Source organism: Aptenodytes patagonicus, chromosome 1 (genome assembly GCF_965638725.1).
Source record: "Aptenodytes patagonicus chromosome 1, bAptPat1.pri.cur, whole genome shotgun sequence".
NCBI classification, from domain to species: domain Eukaryota; kingdom Metazoa; phylum Chordata; class Aves; order Sphenisciformes; family Spheniscidae; genus Aptenodytes; species Aptenodytes patagonicus.
The window spans coordinates 51876333-51898470 of NC_134949.1; the positions used below are offsets into that span (position 1 = coordinate 51876333).

At 40.9% G+C, this 22138-nt stretch overlaps 2 protein-coding genes across 7 annotated transcripts in view; both read right to left on the reverse strand.

Moving 5' to 3' along the window:
* NR2C1 (nuclear receptor subfamily 2 group C member 1) overlaps positions 1 to 14707 on the reverse strand; it is a 58001-nt gene extending 43294 nt beyond the window's left edge. For 2 of the 5 annotated variants that reach the window (XM_076334681.1, XM_076334648.1), the window contains exon 1: positions 14654 to 14698. The gene's annotated coding sequence lies outside the window, so the exon portion shown is untranslated. Of the gene's footprint in view, positions 1 to 5763; positions 5838 to 13881; positions 13933 to 14653 lie in introns of those variants that run through there. The other 3 variants (XM_076334674.1, XM_076334656.1, XM_076334665.1) reach the window with 3 other exon arrangements.
* Positions 14708 to 17409: 2702 nt separating this feature from the next.
* FGD6 (FYVE, RhoGEF and PH domain containing 6) overlaps positions 17410 to 22138 on the reverse strand; it is a 74676-nt gene continuing 69947 nt past the window's right edge. For both annotated transcript variants that reach the window (XM_076334734.1, XM_076334727.1), the window contains one exon: positions 17410 to 20579. In XM_076334734.1, coding sequence (XP_076190849.1) covers positions 20514 to 20579 — 66 coding nt within the window. In that variant the 3' untranslated portion in view covers positions 17410 to 20513. The remainder of the gene's footprint in view (positions 20580 to 22138) is intronic.

Sequence of the window (22138 nt, forward strand, 5' to 3'; positions counted from 1 at the left end):
AGCAGCGTAGTTACAAAAGTTTCACACACATGAGCTTATTTGTAGCTAAACTTTGTATTCTCTGGTAGAAATACTCTTCAGCACAGACTTTTCAACCTCTTAGTAGTTAACCCTCCAGTTAACAGATATTGACCTTTTCAAATCCCAACACAGAACTAAATGGTGTCTCATCTTTGAGATGTTGGACTTTGCGTTCTTTGCCATACTGCCAAACCCTCACGAAGAGCACGGGGAGAATTTGTACTGGTTATGGCAGAATTCTGTATTGGTGCTAACAACTGTCTGTAACAAGATCTCTCTCTTGCGAGCAAGATGAATAGCTATGAGAGAAGGCAGGTATTTTTACATTATTAATTCAGTGTTATCAAACAGCGCTAATAAAATATTAAAAATACCCAGCTCTCTCAAATTCAGAATTGGCCATAGGCATCCTTTATTCTTGCTGTTAGGAGCAATGTAAGTATACTCTGCTTTAACCTTAAGAGCAGTGGAAGAGGTTCTCTAAAAGAGATTCCCTGTCTTGATGATGTATTATTTTTGCAGAAATCCTAAATTAGAAATGAGAAAAAAGTAGGAAGGAATTTGGAACAGAATGGAGTGTTACTCAGTCACAGCCTCCAAGATGTACTCAATTGTAGCAATACAGTCTAAATGCCCCCCAAATAAACAAAATTAAAGAAAACCCAAAGGGCAGCGATAAGCAAATCTTTTGACAAACTGTTTAGAATCAAACTGCTTTATAGGCGATGATTGTAAATAAAAACCTAATGTAATTACAATGGACTCTGAAAGCCTGACTAGATTAATATTCCCTAAACAAGTGATGCTCCTATCCTTCTGCAATCAGAAGAATTTTACTGGTCAAAAAGATTTGCTTTGACATGTGATTCTCAGAACCAAAAAAGAGAAATCTGTGTTTACAAGAGTTTTCAAACCCAGCTATTTCTGAACTTGAAGAATGTCACCTCTCCGTTCAAAGCACCTTCAAGAAGGTTTTTCTCAACAACTATAATTTTTAAAGAATGAGTTGTAAATGGCACAGCTCTCAGAAAAAAAAAAATCCCTCACAAAAGCGTAACAAACACTTATGTGTCCATCACTGAGGGTCTCAACCACCACATAAGGACAGCTTTAAAGAATGCTGGTTTTAACATTAATGCTTCACTATACACCTGACAGTGCATCTTAGAAAAAAATAAATTATTCTTTTACCTACAAGTAGTTAACAATAAAAATTGAAAAAATAAGAGGGTAACCCATCTTGAAACTGCATAAATTCTTGATCATAGTCATGAATTCACCAGCTATGAGCTTGAAGTATGAATCCCATACATCCCAATCCTGTTGAGACACAGAAACCTCAAACCAAAACAAAAGCTTTTCAGTTGCTCATCCAATCATTCTGTGCTGCTAGTTAGATCATCCTGCAGCTCAGAGGCACGCTTCTGCAGTGTTGTCTCAGTAGGAAACAAAAAGACCAACCTTCAGAATCAAGAGGTGTGTGCTTTAAGGAATTATTTTGCACCTGCTAGTTAGTTCTCCTAAACCAGATGCGACTGCCCTCACAGCTAAGATGTATTAGTAAAACAAGCTAGCTTGAAAACTGAAAGCGATTTAAACTAACATGTTTTACCCTGCCATAAAGCAGTGAAGGAATACACATGTATTCAACTATGATGCCCCAGCCATAGGGAAATGAACTCTGAGAGAGGCATAAACCATTAGAAGTGAATTTTTGAAGCTTTATCTAAAAGAGCCATCTGCTTCCCATTTGAACTAGACTTGTGTGAACAGACTACTTCAAGCATGCAAACAAGATTGAACTCTTGTGATGAAGAGGAATCTGGAGAATTGGTTGAGGCTGTTCTACCTCTTCAAGCTGCCTGGAATAAGCACAAGGAAATTCATGGATGCAGAATCAGCTGTCAAAGCTAGACAAATCATCTGAGCATAAGCACGTGAGGCACGCATACAATGGAAAAAAGGATATACTCACTTGAGTGAGAATCTGTAACTACTATGGTCAGACCACAATAAAGAGTTGCTATGTAAAATTGACAGAACATTTTTAATAGTTTGTACGGACTATTAACATGTTGTTTCCTTAGCTCAGACTACTACTTAAATAAAAACATTAACACTGTCAGTGTTCTCCTTGCTACAACTGTATCACTAGTAGCAACAGAAAATTTCTGGAGAGAAGCTGATAGAGATACAGTATATACTACCTCTTGATAACTTAGAAGACAGCCCTGAAAACCATGTTGGTAATCAACAAAAATATTAAGCAAACCACGTCTGACATGCAGTTATTATAACCTATATGCAGAAATCCATTGCCTAGAAAAATATTACAATGAAAGTATTGTGATAGCATAAAGTGTGTGCGTATGTAAGTATATATATATAAAAAATTCAATTTCTGGGACTTAAGTGGGATAATTGAAGAGAGAATTTGTTAGTATACCTTTACAATTATAAAAAAAATCTTTGACTAACATAACTAGGTTCTTTCCTAGATATAATATATATCAGTACCAACTGACAACTGCTGCATTATGAAAGAGCTACGAAAGCAGTTTTTTTAATTAGTGTTTACAACAGTGTTGTTGTTTAACCCCAGCTGGCAACTAAGCACCACACAGTCGCTCACTCACTCCCCCCATGGTGGGATGGGGGTGTCGTGGTGGGGGAGAGAATCAAAAGGGCAAAAGTGAGAAAACTCGTGGGTTGAGATAAAGACAGTTTAATAGGTAAAGCAAAAGCCGCGCACGCAAGCAAAGCAAAACAAGGAATTCATTCACTCCTTCCCATGGCAGGCAGGTGTTCAGCCATCTCCAGGAAAGCAGGGCTCCATCACGCATAAAGGTTACTTGGGAAGACAAACGCCATCACCCCAAACATCCCCTCCCTTCCTTCTTCTTCCCCCAGCTTTATATGCTGAGCATGACACCATATGGTATGGAATATCCCTCTGGTCAGTTGAGGTCAGCTGTCCCAGCTGTGTCCCCTCCCAACTTCTTGTGCACCCCCAGCCTACTCGTTGGCGGGGTGGGGTGAGAAGCAGAAAAGGCCTTGACTCTGTGTGAGCACTGCTCAGCAATAACAAAAACATCCCTGTGTTATCAACACTGTTTCCAGCACAAATCCAAAACATAGCTGCATACTAGCTACTGTGAAGAAAATTAACTCTATCCCAGCCAAAACCAGCACAAACATAATTGATGCATTCGAAGAACGTACTCAGTTTTTCTGCATTTTCATGCATGCATTAGAACTTGGCAATTTGAAGCCTCTTTTCATGTGATGTGAATCATCCTACTGGATTCTTTTTAGAAAACCTATCACTTGAACAAAAGGAAGGGGGTATTAGCTCTTCACATTTTTGTGTTGAAGTTTTGTCGTTGAAAGCCATCACTAAATAATAATAAATATATACATATAGTTGAGTATTTTGGCATGAAGCACCATCCTTCTGGTAAAGTATTATTTATTTATTTCATTACGAATTCAGTTTTTGAGGGTATTGAGCTTGTGATTACATGTTTTTGAAGATATACTGCAGAGGTGTAAAGTTCTTGAGTTATAAATGCTGATAAAGCCATTTATGGAGAAGCTGTGAAACTTTAATTGCTTTGACTTGCAAATTGTTAAATGTAAAAGCTCAGAGTTATGTTAGAAACAGTCTTATTACAGGCGTAAAATGTACTGGTGCATTTACACTGTTGCAACATTGCATCTTTAAACTGCTGTGGTGAAACAAGCCTGTAAACAAAACTAAACTAAGACTGTTTAAAATGGGTAAATGCCAATATATCCCTCTGGGGATTTTTTCTTTTTTTTAACACAGTGACTTCTTAAGACCAATGTACATCAGGCCTGATCTATGAAGTTATACTGATTATGAGGATATGATCTTATGCTGGCTTCACTTCAGCAGGTAAAATTCCTTTGTGTACACAAAAACAACTGGCAAATTAATACTCCTTTAGCAGTCAGTCCCACTACAGCTCTTGCTAGTGAGTAAAGCTCTGATTCAAATTCTCAGAAGCAGGCGACCAGTCTGAAACGCTGGTCAGACTTTAACAGCACTCATAAGCAGAGGCAGCATAGCCTGGAACACCCTACTGAATTAATCCTCCATCTCACCCTCTCACTCAAAGCATACATGTGGATGAGCTACTTCTGAACTGGTTGCTGAATCACCAGAGCGCGGTGCATTATTCTGAAGTTTGTCTTTACTGCTTGTGTTAAAATGCCATGCAGTAAACAGTAATGCTCAGCAACTGGCTCAACAGCACCTTGGCCATCTGTATATTACAGGTGGGCTGACAGCTAGGAGTGCTAACTGTCAGGAGTTGCACTGATGTCCTTGAATACATATCAGAGCTGTTAGAGTGTAACCGTAATTTTGGCCTGAGGAGATGGAATTTCCATGGACTTTGAGAAAAAAAAATTGATTAGTGTCTCTGACACTTGCAAATATCACGCTCAATTACATCCTAAAGTAAAGGCTAATGAAAATCAGGTTCCTCCCTCATTTGCCTGACATGGCATAAGTGATGCTATGGCTCATGTTGGTGCACAACTTCATGCATTGCAAACACATCCTTTGTAACCAGTGTGACTTGTAATTACATACAATGAAGAAGTGATACATTTTACAGGATTATTCCCTTACGTTTTCTTTTTTTTTTAATAATGTGAAATTGAAGGGTATTATTGAGAAGAATTTACAGATTAATTACATGACATTTTGTATTTTGACACTTGCAATTTCAAGTTGTATAAACATTCAGTAGTAGGTTTTTTTGTGTGTTGTTGCTTTATTTAACTTAGTGATCCTTAAACACAAGGGCACTGACAAATCCAGTATTTACAACAATGGCACTCTACAGAAATACCTTAATTTCAGTCACCTCCAATAAACCATGTAACTTTGCTCAGAAGAGCATGTATACTGGTGAAAAAACTCACCAACTTCAATGTTTAAATGATAAACTTTCAGGCAGCTTATCATGCCACAGCTCAACTGCTGAAATAGGCATTCCTATCCCATTCCCCATTTTTGCTTTATTATTCAATCTCTTCTTGCGCCAGCATTGGTATACACATAATGCCCTGAAGAGTCAGTTCAAGGAACTGAACTGGCAGAAACCTCTTTATTTGTAGAGTCAGGGCATAGTTTCAAAGGCAGTTTGAACAGAATTACAGCTCACCTCTGGGGAGGAGGTCCTGCTGACCCTGACCAAGCTGTGGTGGTGTTGACCACACACTGGGACAATTTAACTCACTAAAAAGACAGAAAACTAACCTAGCAGAAATGCACCAAACATCTGCTAGGTAAGCACACTGAACTAACTTACTTCACAGTCAGATTCATTCCACCGCAGACAAAAGGGAGAACATGTTGTTAGAATTCAAGGGAGGGAGGAAAAAGAAGATGAAGGAGGAGGCAAACCTCCCTTTCCATCGTTGGTGGTGGGGAGCTGATAATTCAGTTCAACTGCACTGTTTAATTTGTACCCTCTGTTTTTGGCCCATCCAGCTGCCTGACGCGGCTCGCTGTGGAGTAAGACAACCACCACTTCCAATTGTGTGAAGCAGCAAGGCTGCCTCTTTGAGCAGTACCTACCTGTTAGGCTGTGCATCTTGACACTGGAGACGAGGGGGCAGGAAAGGTCAAGGAGAACCAGCCATCAACAAATTCTAAGCTAACTTTGGGATAGATGTAAAAAGTTTCGTAGTTCACCTTTTGCTTACCTAAGGTATCTATGTTAGACTTCACATCAAGTATGCTTAATCACTCTTTAGAGATCCCTGCAAAGAATTAAGCAGAAAAATGCTTTAGCTGTTTTTTTTTCTATTATGTAAGCTTACAAATTTAGCACATTTTTCATGTTTTTAAGAGCTTCTTTTCCCGTGTTACTCCAGCCAACATTCCCAAAAGTGGAATTGTTCCACATGAAATGATGAATATATAAACTCAGTTATCTGAAATTGGGAATACTCCTTAAACACTTTAGAACAAACGTTCATTTCCCAGTAAAGAAAAAGATTTAAGTAACTGTTGCCACAGTCCGAGTTTTGATCTTCAATAACTGGAAGTAATCTTCAAGGTGTTCTCATCTAATGTGAATCTTCCCGATTTGAGAAATGCTTCTTTTTTCCCCACACTTGTCCAAACCATGCCACACACCTTCAAAGCGCACATCAGGCAACATAGGAGAAATGTTTTTTATTGCTAGTATAGGAAAGAAGTAGATTGAGTCAAATAATTGATGGTTTCTTTCTTGAGAATGCTTTGTTCTCCTTTCAAAGGGAATGAGACAAATCAAGATAAACCAAACTTTATCCAGATGCTAGTTAAAGACTGCTAATCACATTAATATTTCCTTTCTGAAGTTATCTAAAACAATGAAAGGATAAGAGCTAGAATTCTAAAAAAAGACCAGAGAACACAACATGAAAAAACCTGCACATACTTTTAGGATCTTCTTTATGATGTCCCACAATGAAAAGAACTGTAATAATATTATTGCTCTAAGAGGGGGAAAGAAGAGAGCCAAAGCTCCTGCCAATATATCAAGCACTAAGTTGTTTGCAAACACTGCCCAATTAAATTTTACCTCATTCATATCTCACTTTGAATACTCTTGCAAAAGTTATTTTCTTCACTCGATGTTTCAATCAGTGAGTCTATAGTTGCTTATAGCGATTATTGCTTAATCATTCTACTGGCTTCCCTTTTTCACATCAGACTTAAGATCCTTGCCTTTATTTTTACACCACGAAGGTTCTGAAAAATGAAGTGATAAGAAATGCTTTGTCCCATGACCATTTAGCTAATCATACTGGTCAGTGCTTAAGCTCTTCCTTCCTCTACAACTTTTTGCAGATCTGCCATTAAGATCTCTAAAACTCTACAAAACAAATGCATAACCTTCCTTCAATTTTTCTTAAAGGAAAAGTGTGGCTGACAATGTCAAAACTGACAACATTTAGACTGTCAACATGATTAGATCACTGCCTCTCCAACTGTCCAATATATTTACTTTTGTACCCTTGTATTCCCTCAGTCTGTGATGATCCATTTGTGTACTTTCTCATTAGTGGTAAATTCTGGGGCCAGGGAAAAATCACTTTCTAAGATACCCAACACAGTAAGGCTCCTCTTCTGTTGCTCTAGGTACAGAGCAACACAAATACTAGCATCTGTACTTGTAGTGATTAGACCTGCTTTACAAGTATAATCACTGTGTTTGTTTTCAAAGTTATTTCTCGAGTGCTTGACAGTATTACTTCCCACATAATTAAATAAAAAAAATGAAGCTCCTTCAAAAACCTTTGAAAAAGAAACTAACTCACAGAGACAGAATTATGTATCAATCTCTTCTTTTCAAAACCTCAATCCCCCAGCCCAATTTATTAGAAGAAGCACTTAAAGGCAGGCATTTTGACAAAAGACAGGCATTAGACTTCCTCTGTATTACTTACAATGCATTTATTGCATCTCTCTTCAATCTTCAGACTCAAATGAAATGCAACCAGAATCTCTCTCTGTATGTAAATCCTATGTAAATATCATTAGTTTATGCCCCTAGTAAATGAGTTAGTGAGCCTTCTTGGCAGGATGACTCAGATGTTTTTAAATACATCGCTATCATCAGTGTTAGCCCAAACTTCTTGGTGTTGAACCTGGCATCATTGCCAATGGTTTTCCATTGCTACTTTAGATAAGCACTCCGTGACCCACTGTGTCAGCGGAAAACTTTTATTAGCTTGCACTAATTCAACCACTCCACTTCTTTCTCAGTTTTTATGTGCCAGAGTTTTCCCAATGTTTTAGTCAAAAGAACTTAGGAAAGACTTACTTTTTAAATTGTTTTTGGCTTACTTCAACTGAAATAGGTTAGGAAACATTCCCACGAGAACAGCCAGCAGATTTGAGGGTTGGTAATCAGAAGCACTAACCTCTCCACTACTACAGTTATACCCAGAAGACATCAATATTTAACTCATACCCTTCTCCAGGGACAAAAGTTATACAACTTTAATTATCCTAGTAGGAAGTTCCTACTAATAGTATTTCAAAATATTATACCAGTGTAGACTAAGGACTTTAAAAGCAGTAGCAGGAAGAATGTATCTTTATGTTTGGACTCTCCATTTGATATAAATAGTAACATCTCTTGTTCTATTACATTGCACTGTTGGTATAGCTGCCCCACTATCAAGTACCTCAATTCTAATTTAACACCCTTTAAATGAGTTAGAACAAACCGCATTGGTATGAAGATACAACACGAGAAAATTCTGTCCACCCCAGAGATCTTTTACTTTTAAAAAAATGTCATAACTCTGGCCAGTGTAGTTTTACTGGTGCAAAAATGATGCTTGTAAAATTTGAGTAGTTTAACTTCCCCTGCTGGCACTGTCAAACCAGTTTGACTCTGTGTATGTATGGAATGCATAATGATTCTGGCAATGACTATGTATATGTATGGAATGTGTGTTAATACAGGGGTCCCTCCTAGATTAAATCCACCTGTAGAAGATTAGATGCACATTTAAACTAATAAAGTTACATAAGAACTTTCTAGATACTTCTGAGGTACAGGTGTGTTAACTAGTTATGACTGCAGAAGTTACCGTGAACTTTACTTCCTGTTCTTATATCACAGTAAAGAGAAATACAGGAAGATCAACATGACTTTTTAGGAAAGCTCAAGAGGTTAATATAATGGAAAGCTAACTGGAAAAGTATTCCCTCTTAGAAGAAACTGTCTTCATATCCCTTCTATCCCTCTATAGTCACACTATAGTTGGCTTCAGTAGTAAATGATTTCAACAGATCTCAGAAAATAAACTAAGGATACACTATTTTAGCTCAGGTCATCACGCTGGGCTTACAGCTGCTCTGTACCTTAAAATGGAAGCTAGTCCTCATTTCCATTCTCAAACTCATCATGTACTAATTAAGAATTCAGCATAACCTGTGCCAAACTTATTTAATAAATACCTACACATGAAATAGAAAGCACTTAACAATCCCTCTATGATAAAAGTGCCAGAGTTAGGGGTTCTGTTACTTGTTTTAAGCACTAAGATTTCTTTATACTTCAGATTAGTATTCTGCAATGCTTTATAGATAATAAATTAAGCCAAGGAATCCAAACACATTTGTGAAACAAATAACACTCCTCAATACTTCATACAAGAAAAGCTCAATGAACACAGGATGCTAAATGAGCTATTCTTGGATTATCGTTCTGTAAGCCATATTGCTCAAGATGGTAGAACAGTTGGCAGACTTAAAGGAGTAACATTCTCTTCATCAATGAACTAAGGCATATTTATGTGACTCTTGACACCCAGTTAGATACTGTTTATTAAATTTGCATGACATCAAGATTTAGAGAGTACATATGTAAGAGACAGATAACCACAGGAAACTGAAGCAGCTAAACCTGCAGGCAAGCAAGGGAAGATGAGATGCTTGTAAAAGCATAAGGGAATAATTAAAAGGCACACAGCAACAGAGAAAGAGATGCATTTGCAGGCATGCCTGTACAATTAATTCAGAATCATTGCTCTCACTTCTTTTTCATGTAAGTGAGTGCTACAGCGGGAGGAGAGGTGAGAAAACAGAATTGCTAGCATAAATTTTCAGAAGACTGCCGAGTCATTCTTATAGTTTAGGCCACTAAAGGGACAGTCTCACTTTTAGCCCTGGGCTCCTGTTGCTTTTATCATGCCATCTCTAGAACCTGCCTGAACAGCTACAGAGCTGATTCAGCTCACCAGCCCCACAAACAACAGGGGAAAGGAAGGAGGAGGAAAGGCAAGGGGGCCATCTGCAAGCTGAATCCACTCACACAAGCACTGGCTACACACCAGAGCTAGGTAAGGAGACAGCCATTTAATCAGGTCAAGCTGCCCTGTGTAATGTCAGCCATAGCCTGCATCTGCACCTGAAGCTTGCAAAATCCTGCATTGGTACAGGAATCAAAAACCCCAAACTGGTTCCCCGCACCAGAGCTGAAGCTGCACAATGAACCAGACAAGGAAGTTCATCTGACTGAAGACTTCCCGCTTTGCTGAATTACATTCAGCCAGGTCTGTTCTCCTACCTGGCACACAAAGATTACGCTAATACAGTGTAGTGAGTGCAAACCCTTCTTTTCAAACACAGAGAGGCATTACATCCACTATGGTATAATTACAGCATTTCACAAAGAGGGGCAGCCCCACTCCTGGCTGACAGCTTTGTCCCCCTCTGCATTTGACCTGGTGGTCGTATAGCTGTAAGGTAAGCCCATCTTCTGAATTTACTCACCCTGCAGCTAACAATTGCTATATGTAACACAAGAAAAGCAGGCCGAAGCAGAAATACAACTATTTCTTTTGGAAAAAGCCCACATTGTTACACCAACTTATGTATAACACCAAATTGCCCATATAGGTGTGGTACGACGTGACTGCTCAGAGCATTCACCGAACTACAGCCACAGACGAGGTAGTTGATACATGAAAGTACATTATGGAAAGGACTTTCAAACCTATTCAACAGTACTACTAGTAACTCTCCCCTTACAACTTGCACATGTTCATACCCACAGAAACTTCCTTCAGGAAAAAAACCCTGCGTTTCACACACATCCTTCCCGCAAATCAGTGTTGACATTGTTTCAGATAAAAACATCCCTTTATAAATATCATCACCGCCTCTTCCTTTTTTTTTTTCCTTTATCAACTCCACAGGATTAGATTTTGTTAGAGGGTGTGTGTTTTGTTTTTTTTTAATTACATGCATACACATATATAAAGCACTCTGGAAAAAAATATTCAGATTAAGTCATTCAAGAGTGAAAGCATTAATCATGTTGACACTTACGCTGTCCTGCTAATAGTTCAAAGGAAACGTATTACCAAAACAAATGGGGCAGTTTTCATACCACAAAGTTACTGCTAAGCTATAAACAGCAACCTCAACTTATTTGGAATGAAATAACCATTAATTATAGCTAATATGACAATAGCAGAGGGTTTGGCTTTAGTTTTTTGGCGGTTTATATTTTTCAAGTTTCTGGTTTAACTTCCTACAAAGGCAGTCAAATACTTAGCTTAGTCCAGCCTCTCTTACTACCAAGTTGAGCAAAAGAAATGTAAGTCCAACAAATTTGAACAGCCTTTCAGAGAAGGCCTGGCCAAACCAACAAAATTAATCTAAATATTGATACAGAAAGGCAGTTCTTAGACCATGATTTTCAGGAAGGAACGTACTTCCTTACAAAATCTGCAGCACGGCATCATAAGATACACGGGACTCGCTCAGAAAGCGTAAGCAACCTTCCAATCTCAGAGAATTGGAAATTAAGAGTTCAATCCTTTGGAAGAGAAATCCTTTGTTGCTTTAAGAGTACGGTGAGTACTACCTAAGGCAGTAATCTGGAATCAAAAGCTGCTGACTGAAGGGTAAGAATATGGACAGGTCCACATACACCAGAGTAAGAATGTGATTAACTGCACCTTTGCAGTTTTATCCATCATCCTCACGCTGATGAAATTCTGTTTTGCAGCAGCTTACCTTATGCCAATAACGTACAGGCACAAGTTTAAAGTGCTAGAAGCAGCTTGAAACAGCACTTTACTAAGTGCTGGTAAAGAAGTTTACCAGAAAATAACTTAGGTATTGTTTAATTTTCCCTGATGGTCACTGTTGGGTTGCATGCTGCAGCCTGTGTGTGACAAAAAAAACATATGCAGGCAGCTACGCCAGCCAGAGCTTGCGGCCCCCGCACCCACCCCAGCTGCTTACCGCTTCCTCACAGTGGCTGTTAATACCCCCAAAGGTCTGGGAAAGCAGATACTCACATGAGAGCTCCCTGACCTGTATCAACCAAAATAACTCAGGTTACCAAAGCTTACTATTAAAACTGCTTAAGCCAGGATGGCTGCTGAAGCAGGAAAGGCACACATACCCTCTGCCAGCTGCAGCACTGCCAGCTGAGATCCACACTTTGTCCACCAGCAGAACAAATGTGTACAAGTTAAAGAATTGACACCACTATTCCTTATATGCAGTTAAGCTCCCTACTTTAAGCAAAGGGTTCTGTTTTTTTCCAGGGGTTTTTCACCTAGACATTAGACACAGGTTACTTTCTTTAGGGAAACTGCTTTCCTTCACAAACTTTAAGGAAACTCCAGCAACTTCACCGGCTGCACAAATTTTAATTGCATAATACAACGAGCACACAATAAATCAAAATGAAAATTGAGTATTAGCACTGGGAACAAGCAAACTAAACTTACCAGTGTAAATATTTAGATTTCACATTATAGATGAAAGCCAGTTTTCACTGGACTAGCACATTAGCTTTAAGCATTCTGTAATTATATTTTGCATGTGAACTATTTAACTGCATGCTACAGTATCACTGGGGTTTTGTTTGGTTTTGTTCCACCCCCACAATACACCTTTAATAACAGAATACAATAATGAAATAACTCATGTTGAAAGGTACTTCTGGAGGTCATCTGGTCCAACCCCCTTCCCCCCAAAGCAGAGTCAGCTTCAGAGTTACACAAGTTGCTTGGTGCTTTGTCTTCAGAGGCTAAGAAACTATGTCCCCTCCTCTCCCACAATCTAGCCTGGGCTATGGCTATTCTTAAAGATATCAGAACTCCCACCAAATTTGTTCCCGTCAAGACAACATTTCACAAGAAAATACAACCAGCACGAAAAGCAGAAATATTAGCAAGTGCCCCAGGAATTGAGGGGAAAAGTTAAAGCTAGTTAATTTATCTACTGAGACCTCTTTTCTGTAATAAGCATCTTGATCTGCTATTGTAGAATGCAACAGACTTAACAAGTGGTGTCCAATCATCCAGATAGAGCAGTTTGCACAAACAGCAGAAGCATTTGAGGACTGTACACCCCACCAGGTGATGTCAGTTATGTTACTTACTTTACCATGGATGTGCACACATACAGCTGACCACCATCACATGAAAATACTTAGTTCTGTGATAAGAGAGGGTCTGCAGTGTCTCTGAGCTACAGACAGAAGGAGTAGAACATTTCACAGACCTTAAGACCTTCCTCAAACAAGCATCCCTGAGGAAAGTGGTACAGCAAGGAGCAAGCTGTGGGCTAAATGCTCTGTTGGACTAGGACATCTCATGTCACAACTGGCTACCACGGACTACCAGGGAAAAAAGATATTTACAGTTATTTTCAGGTAGAAATGCTGTTACAGAAAAAGCCATCCAAAATTACAAAGCGTAGAATAAAGAGTCACCAGGTGAACACTACCTCGTGCAGTACAGTAATGTGATGTTTTGCCTCCCCCTCTGATACTTTTATTGCTACTTATACAATGCTGATTCCAAAACCAGGAAGCTGTCCTGCAGAAAGCTATTTTAATTTTTTTGCCATCTTATTTTTCTATGGTAGGTGTGGATGCAACTCTTCCTACTATACCACCTTTCCCAAGTGCACCTTGCTGATGCTGCTATCAGTAGCTTCAGATCAGACATTTCACATATGAAGAATGCCTAACTCAGTTTTTCAAGAATCATGTCCCCACACTCATCTTGCAGTAAGGCCATTCTCGAAAGACTTTTTTTTTTTTTCTCCTGTTGCATAAGTTTATTTGCACAACACATGCCATCTCCTCTCTTCCCTCCACAACGTGCAAATATAAGTTTATCCTATGGTACAGGGCTGTGCTTTTTACACTTAACATACTGCAGCGCTGAGAAAAGAAAGAACCCACAAACCCCGCAGCTTAGAAGAAAAACCCCACCCAACGAGACAAAATAAGGAACAGTGACAGGGTCACCTGCCCCAACAAAAACAATACCAGGACATACTACCTTAACCCAAATAAACCCAGACAGCCACCAGAGATATCTGAGAAGAGGGAGCCGGCGGGGTGATGGGAGTCAGCAGGTACAAAGTGGCTGGGGGACCCGGGGGTAGGGAGCACGGCCACCCACCCCCCGGGAGGGCTGAGGCCGCGCACGGCAGCCGCGGGGAGGGAAGGAGAAGCGCGGCGGCCAAGCCTCAGCCCAGCGCCGGGCCCGTCCTCCCCCCCCGGCAGGCTACCCTCGCCTCGCCTCTCCTCTCCCCTCCTCTCCTCGGGGGCCTACGCGGGGCTGCGGTGAGACGGCGCGGGGAGAGGGAAGGGGCGGCGAGCCAGCGCCCGGGTTCGCCCTCCGCCGCGGCCAGCGGGGCCGCAGAGCGGCGCCCCGCACAAAATGGCTGCGCGGGGCCGGGGCGGGGGGGGGCCGGAGCCCAGCACGAGGGTGGCATCGCCCGCCGCTGCCGCCGCCTCGCCCCGCGACTCCCTCTCCCCAGCAGGAGGGGCCGGAGCCGCCGCGCCGGCGGGAAGCGGCAGCCGGCGCCGCCCGGATGCGGGGCGGCGGGAGGCGCAAGCGGTTCCTGTAGGTGAAAGGTCGGGGGGCGCGGGGCCGCCCGCGGGACGCGCCGAGGCCTGAGGCGGGACGAGGCGGGACGGGCGGCGCCCCGCGCCACGCTCCGCGGAGGCGGCGGGCCGGCAGCGGCCCAGGCCCACACCGTTAGCGCGCGGCGGCAGCCGCCACCGCGCCCCGCCAGGCCATGTCCGCTACCGGAGGAGTCGCTCACCTGGCGGGCCCGGCGCCCGGCAGCCTCTCCGGCGGGTTTATTTGTCGGCGGCGGCTCCGGCTCCCGGAGGTCAGAGTTCGCGACCCCGCCCCCTCGGCTCGGCTCCGCTCGGCTCCGCTCGGCGCGGCCCCGCCCCGCCCCGCCCCGCCCCTCCCCTCCCTTCCCCGCCGCGGCGGCTGCGCCTGCGCTCGCGCCCCGCCGCCTTGCGGGGAGGGCGGGGTCCGCGCGGGGCGGGGCCCGGGGCGCCGCTGTCGTGCTCCTTCATCTTCCGCACTCTTCCGACCGTTAACGGCGCCCGGGGGCGGGGCGGCGGCAGCGCTGCGGCCTGCACCGCCGCGGCGGATGCGGGCGACCCTTTGTCCCCGCTGGCGGGCACTGCCGCCGCCGGGCGTAGACCGCGGGGCAGGGGGTGGCGTGGGGAGCACCGAGAGCCGAGGTTCCGTGGGCAGGTGGCAGCGGGCAGGGCCCTGAGCAAAGCGGTCCTCGAGAGGAGGCGCCGGAGGCGAAGCTCCCTCACAGACGGGGAAGCATGGCTCTGCCCCGAGTGGTTCTAACGGGCCTGCGGGCATTACCGTGCCCGTCAAGAGGAGAACTCGAGTCTCCACTGCAGTTCTCCGCAGGGAAACGGGAGCGTGTCAGCTTTCAACACCACAGGCGCGTAGCGTTGGCTTTTGGTAGCTTGGTGGGGTCTTCCCACCGAGGCAAATACGTAGATGAGACTTGCAGATTCGGTTTGAAATGTGTGACGTGATGAAGACAGAAACCACTTCATCGCGCTGCGAGTTATTTAAATAAGTTTTATACTTTAAATATGTCCCTTTTTCCCCTCCTCTTCCATCTGTTCAACAAAGACTGTATAGCTGTGGTTGGAGATCAGCAGGAACTTACAAGATCATTTAGGCCACCGGGGCTGTATGCACAATTTCATTACCTGAAATTCATTTAGACCATTTTATGTAATTTCTACTGAATCAGATGACATAAGCATCAACATCTGAGAAGCAGAGATATGAAAGAAAAAAAAAATACAAGCAATTTATGTGTTGACATTAATAAAACCATTCACGCTCTTATCTTGCCAATTCCTTTACTGCTTTTTTTCCCACCCCCGGTCCCACAGCTGCACTTGCATCTAGCTACCCTAGCTCAAGATCACTAGTTCAGTCAGTACTTGGAAGCATCGTATTTTGCTTTCTGATCAAACACATTCCCAAAAGCCAAATGCAGGTGAACCTTATGAAAATTTTTTAAATTGGAGCAATTAACTTGCTAAGCATTTCCTGAAAGTGTCAAATGTTACAGCACTCTCAATTTACAGTACTTGTCACTTCCCAAACGAGCCTGAGCTGCACACGCGTTTTCTAAATGAAGGAGCTTATTGCAGTTTATTTCAACAAATACTAAGGAATTTGCACCGAGGCTTATTTCAGACAAGTATTCTGATATCCTCAATAGAGCAGGAATGTCACTGTAACCAATAAAACGTTTTGATTTTTTTCCTTAGCAAGTGACCCAGTTCATACTTGGTCTGTATAACAAAGGCACGTCCATGTAGCTGTGTCAGCCAGGATTACAAGAGACACATCCCTATCAAAAACATGCAGAGAAGCAAAACCCTTTATGCTGTTACTGCAAGTTATCAAAAAAACTGCTTTCAAACATCTGTCAGAGAAGTACAAGGAGACAGCATAATTAACCCGACAGAAAAACCTCTCCCTTACAGGCCCTGCTAAAATACTTACGCCAACAGAAACTGTGATTCAGGCATGCTTTAATAGATACAGCAGAACTGGATTTTGCAAAAGGATTTATGAATGTAACGCCCTTCATTTGGCCTTCACATAGACATAACTCCCTTAATTCTTTAGAATGATGGTTTCTTAGGATGCTTCCTTTGCCATGGGTACGTCTATTCACCAGGAGACTGAGAGAATGGCCCTCTCATCCTGCATCCTATGTTCCAGAACTGTCTTACCTCCACTGATAAGTGTTCAAGAATATTGCATTAATGAAGTGCTTTCTCCATGGGTTAATGTATCCTAGTCAGCTGTTGCTGCAGCTAGAGTTTCTGCTCATAGACCTATAAATCACGCTGCGTTGTAGCACATCGACATAGGGAGCCTAGTTCATTCCTGTGCTGATGGAGCTCGGAAGGGCTGTCACGCCCCAGGGCTGGGAGGTGGCTTCAGGAGATAAAACCCCACTGCTTGGTGTCCTACAGGTGGGACTACTTAGGAGCAATTTTTCTGGATTGTCACATTATGTCTGCAAGCTGCATTCCAGCACCGGCTCTGCGCCTGGTTGTGGAGGGGCTCTGTAGAAAACAAACATCGTGATCTCGTGAAGGCATGGGCTTTTAGTTGGGGGGGCTGAGGAGGAAGGAACAGAAAGTGAAGAACTAGACAGCAAGAGGCAGCTAAGGAAAGACAGGAGGGCAGCAAGATGGAAATAATTTTTGTAGCAAAGACAGCTGAGTTTTGGTAGTGAGAGTGCAGTGTCTTGGCTGACATGAGCAAGATAATTCACTTAAAACTAATGTTTCAGGTGGTCAGATCCAGCAGCAGTGTCAAGTCTGTGCACACAGCCTACCTTTTCAGGCTGTTTTCTGTTCGTAAGGGCAAAACATAGTACGAATTTTAAAGCAAGACTGATGTGCAGGATAATGACAACAAATTTTGCTGTTTGAAAAAAATCAATGAATACACGAATTACATAATAAATAAAAACCTGAAAGTATTAAAAAAAAAAAACCGATGCAGGCTCAACTAATGTGAATTTATTTATACAAAAATGATACATATCCACAGGAATATTTACAACAACTTTAAACTGTTTTCATTTACAAAATAAAGATTCTATTCTTTCATTTAGACAGTACGATTTAGGACTGCTCCAAACAAAAGCCTATCTGGATGGTAAATACAGGGGACAGCAGTTATGGCAAACAAATGCATTGAATGTGTCTTTCCAAACATCTCTATGTTACGATGTAATATACATAATTGAGTAATCACATTTCCACACACAAAAAATATTTAGTAAAACGTGTTCCACAGCTGCTCAGCTATCCATTTCTTTTAAGTCCTTTGGGCACAAAAAATAGTTTTAAGTTAAAGAGAATTCAGGATCCTAGAACCTTTCATTTATTCAAGAATAAAGATGCTAGAACTAATATTCAATGCTAATGTTTGTCTCATACTCTACTAACCAATTTTAAATTAATTATTAACTATAGATTCTTATAAAAGGAGGTAGCCAGGTGTTGAAAAACTTCTGGTCTTGTTTTAGTGTTTAGTCAAATCAAGAAGTAAATACTTTACTTTTGATGGTAATGAATCAAAATGGGAGGCGAGCTGGAGAAATAGGTTAAGTTTGAAAAGCAACCACCTGAAAATGTTATGAAAATGCCTATGTTGTGGGTTCTTCGTATGACACAAAGCACTAGTGCTGGAGAAAGAGGAAAAGAAATATTCAAACATGTTTACAAAGACAATTTATTTCACACAGAATTAGACTGCAATATGTGTACTATTGTTGTTAAGGCTCCGTTCTAATCTATTTCTGTCACAGAAAGATTTTTTTAATTGATCAACTGCTTCTGGAAGAAGTCCTCTGATTTTTACAGAACACTGAACTATTTTCTCACTCTGCACCAAATCCTTGAGAGGTAGTTTGACACCACACATGAGGCAGAACTTGGGCACCTTATTCAGTATGTGTTTTGACTTTTATTGCTCTGTTTTGCAGCAGGGAGATCAATATCAAACCATAAATTGAAATTAAATCAGCTTGCTCCTAGCCAAATTTCCGATTCATTTGCCGGTTCATGGCTTTCTGTCTTAGTTGGTGTGCAGTCCCTATAAAAATATTAAGAAGCTCTTCCCTTTGATAATATCAACTGGAAGAGCCACATCACATCTATGTTATATTGGTATCAGTTTTGTTTTGGATACAGTAAAAGCCATGTCAGAAATCACCCTGAAGAGACATGCTAATAGCTTACATGGTTTCAGTCAGCAGCTGTTTTTGAAAATTAAGTAAAAGCCCTTTATATATAACAAGAGAAAACTATTCATTTATCACGTTTGTATGAAAATAGAAGAGAATAAAGGCTTTGATCAGACACTTTCAAACACTATGTGGTTAAATCTCGAGTGTTCATGAGGGAAGCCAGATCTACAGCCTTAAGTCCCTGATGCAGAAAGGTACTCTACTGAAATGCTTGAAGTCAATGAAATTACTTGTATACTTAATACTAAGCACTAGGCTTCCAAGCCTGCTACTAACTTAACAGCAGCTCCGGAAAAATCAAGCTTCTTCAGAGCTATGTTAGTATCTTAGACCTGATCTTGAGGTATTTGAGGGAATAAGAGAATTTTGGTTTGCATTTTCATTCTTGGCCTTTCCGTGATGACTACTGACTATTCTATCAACTATTCTCTTTCCTATGTGAGGCCACAGAATAGCTATTAACATGGATTCAAACTATTAATTAAAAGTGAATTGCTCTTAATTCTGTTACCACAACTACCTTGATTCAGAGGACTACTGAGAAGTGTTTCATACAGTAAAATTAACTGGCTACATATGCATCGCATTTGACATAAAAATGGCTTCTTTTCATATGTTTTTCATAGTTCTAGTTCCATTTATGCTATTACAGTGTTAAAAAATTTTCAAAAGTTAAATAGAATAAATGCACCAGAATCATCAGTAAGTATTTCCTAATGAGGTATACTGACAATTTTCTTAAAGAAAAAAAAAACCCAAACACCTAAAACTGAATTGTGTTTTAAAGTGTCGAACAGAACAAATCATAGTGTAAACAAAAGGTATTTCAAAGAATGGTATACATTTCAATGCCATCTGCACTAAAAAAGCCGGGTTTTCTTGGTATGGCAATTCCAGTTTAAACATAGTATTTAAATATACAATAGTTTAAAATTTTGGGAGAGGGGGGTGCATATATTTGTTTAACGTTCTTTGAACAATAGTTTATACAGTGTTTCGTACTGCATACAGAACTCATTTGACACAAAGTTTTGAAAGAAATAAGATATTTTGTCTTTTCCCGGTATATAAAAAAATGTATTTTTTAGTCTGCTTTAAATTACTCCTGGAAACATAAAAGAAAATACATCCTGCAATTGTTTGAAGGTGACTCATTTAGTCTCTTTGGCATCTGTAGTACTGTAAAAGCTCTAGTGCCTTATCTCTGTAATTGCAAAGTCTGTTTTAAAATATTTTTCCCTTTTGTCTTTTTTAATAATTGAACTGTACTTCACAATTGCTTCTGTGATACAGAATTCATTGTACTGTTTTAATGTACTGGTATGCAAGATTTCAACTGCCATTCAAGGAAAGGAGCAGCAATATTATACAACTTCTCGAAATAGTTTACATAGCCAACAAAGATCCAAAACCTTTGAAATTCCTATTCTGATCTGTTCTTGCTAAATTGCAAAGTGAGCATCAGCAGCTCAAGACCTATACACAAATTGTGAGGAACTGTACAATTGCAACAGATTTGTTTTGTGTTATGTTCTTTTAAAAAAGCACAAACTTTATGAATATGTTGACCAACCACCTGCCATTCTAACGACTTGGGCACTTCGGACCTCATTGCAGACCTCACAAATAATTCTGACCATTAAAGTAAACATTGGAATTTAATAAATAACACATTTTGTATCAACACAGAAATACACACAATTCTTTAAAAAAGTATTACCTTATGCTAAAAATGCAACAACTCCTAATCCTGACAAATATACAATTTTGTGTAGGTTGAGACGGCAGGATTCCATTGCTTTCAACAGCTGCTGTACTCTGTTTTACCACCATCCTTGGACATTTGCCTTTAAACTTGCAGACACGATGCTGACACTGCTACAATATGGTGCCTTCTTGAAAAGCTTCTATCCACCTATTAGAAAATGAAACACTGTTAGGAAGTTGCTGGTAAAAGTATAAATCACACTGCTGTGAGTCGCTACAGATTCGCACAAGAAGTTACATCATACTTCCATTACCAGTTGGTCTGTTAGTGCAAATGCCAGAAATCTATCCAATGAGTCCAAACATACAAAGCCTGCTAGAGACGTGTTAGGTATCAGTACAAGGCCAGATGACAGAAACTTTTTTCCGTACCTCTTCCATACTGAAGTTACACGCATAAAGAACAAGCGAAGCTGGGGAATCAAATGCTCAAAAAGTAGGATATGCCAAGGTTCTGCTAACTTTAATAACTTGACTGCATACCTTTTAAAGAACCCCTTATTTCGCTGCAAACATGATCTGGGATGGATCAGGACACTACTGTAACTGAGGTAGCCATCTGCATAACCCATGCCCTCTGCTTTTGCAGCTGGTACAAGGGTATTAGTGAAGGACTAGTGGGGCTGAGGGAGGAAGCCACAGGGCACGTGGGCTGGGGTGGAGGAATGGTGCCTTTGCATGATGACAGAACTTCCCCGTATTCACACACAGAGTATGTGCTACTACTGAATCACATATTAACAGATACCCTGCACATTATATACGTGAAAATACAAGGCTATGTAAAGGCAGGGAAGTCCCAAACAGCTGATCCAAGGTATCTCAAACTGGAAATTCAAAGTTAACATTCAGATACTTTTACCCCCTATAGCTGTGGTTTCTGTTCCTACTTGATTATGAGGGTGATAAACATCCTCACCTTCTCAAGGATGCTGCAAAAATTAATGTTTCTGAAGCACTCTGATGCTACACTGACAAATACAGTAAAAAATGGAATAATTCTGTCTTCCAAGTGAGGGCTGAACTGTGTGCATGCAAAGTTAAGGGGCCCACATGATTTTTTTTTCCCCGAGTGAAAAATCTTGCAAGAACTGAACGAGACAAAAACTGTAAAATTATCTTTATCATGGAAATTCAAACCTGTCGTAATATTCACAGGGTATCTAAACATTAGTCACAGATGTTGGCTCTTCCTTGCCCTGAGTGTTTAACTTTGAACTGTGTGCAATATTCTTTGAATTCAAGCTTTTGGTATGAACATATTAAGCATGTGTAAGTGCTCATGCCTGTCTGCACACACAACTCAAACGTCTATCCCTTACTTTTTAGGGCTCACTGTATTTTCCACTGCCATATATTCATTAAAAATAGCTAAAATGGAATACAAATACAACAAATTCATAAACAGCTTCAGCACTGAACATAGTACTGGACTAAAATTTAAAAGCTCATCAAAAAGTAAACATCTGTTAGACTTTATTACTGTACTTACACAAATACATCAGATATTTCTTTGGCCCTAACAGGAAAAAATAGTGTCCACTGATACAAACAACAGCATGTTCTCTGTGGTTTTTTTTTTTTTTAATGCTATCAAAGCAGCATTTATTCTGGAGGTTCAGCATAAATCTCCTAAGGATATTAAATACTTGGAGAAAGGTTGCGATTTAAGGTACTTAATGTTATTCCTAGCCTCAGTAAAATAGA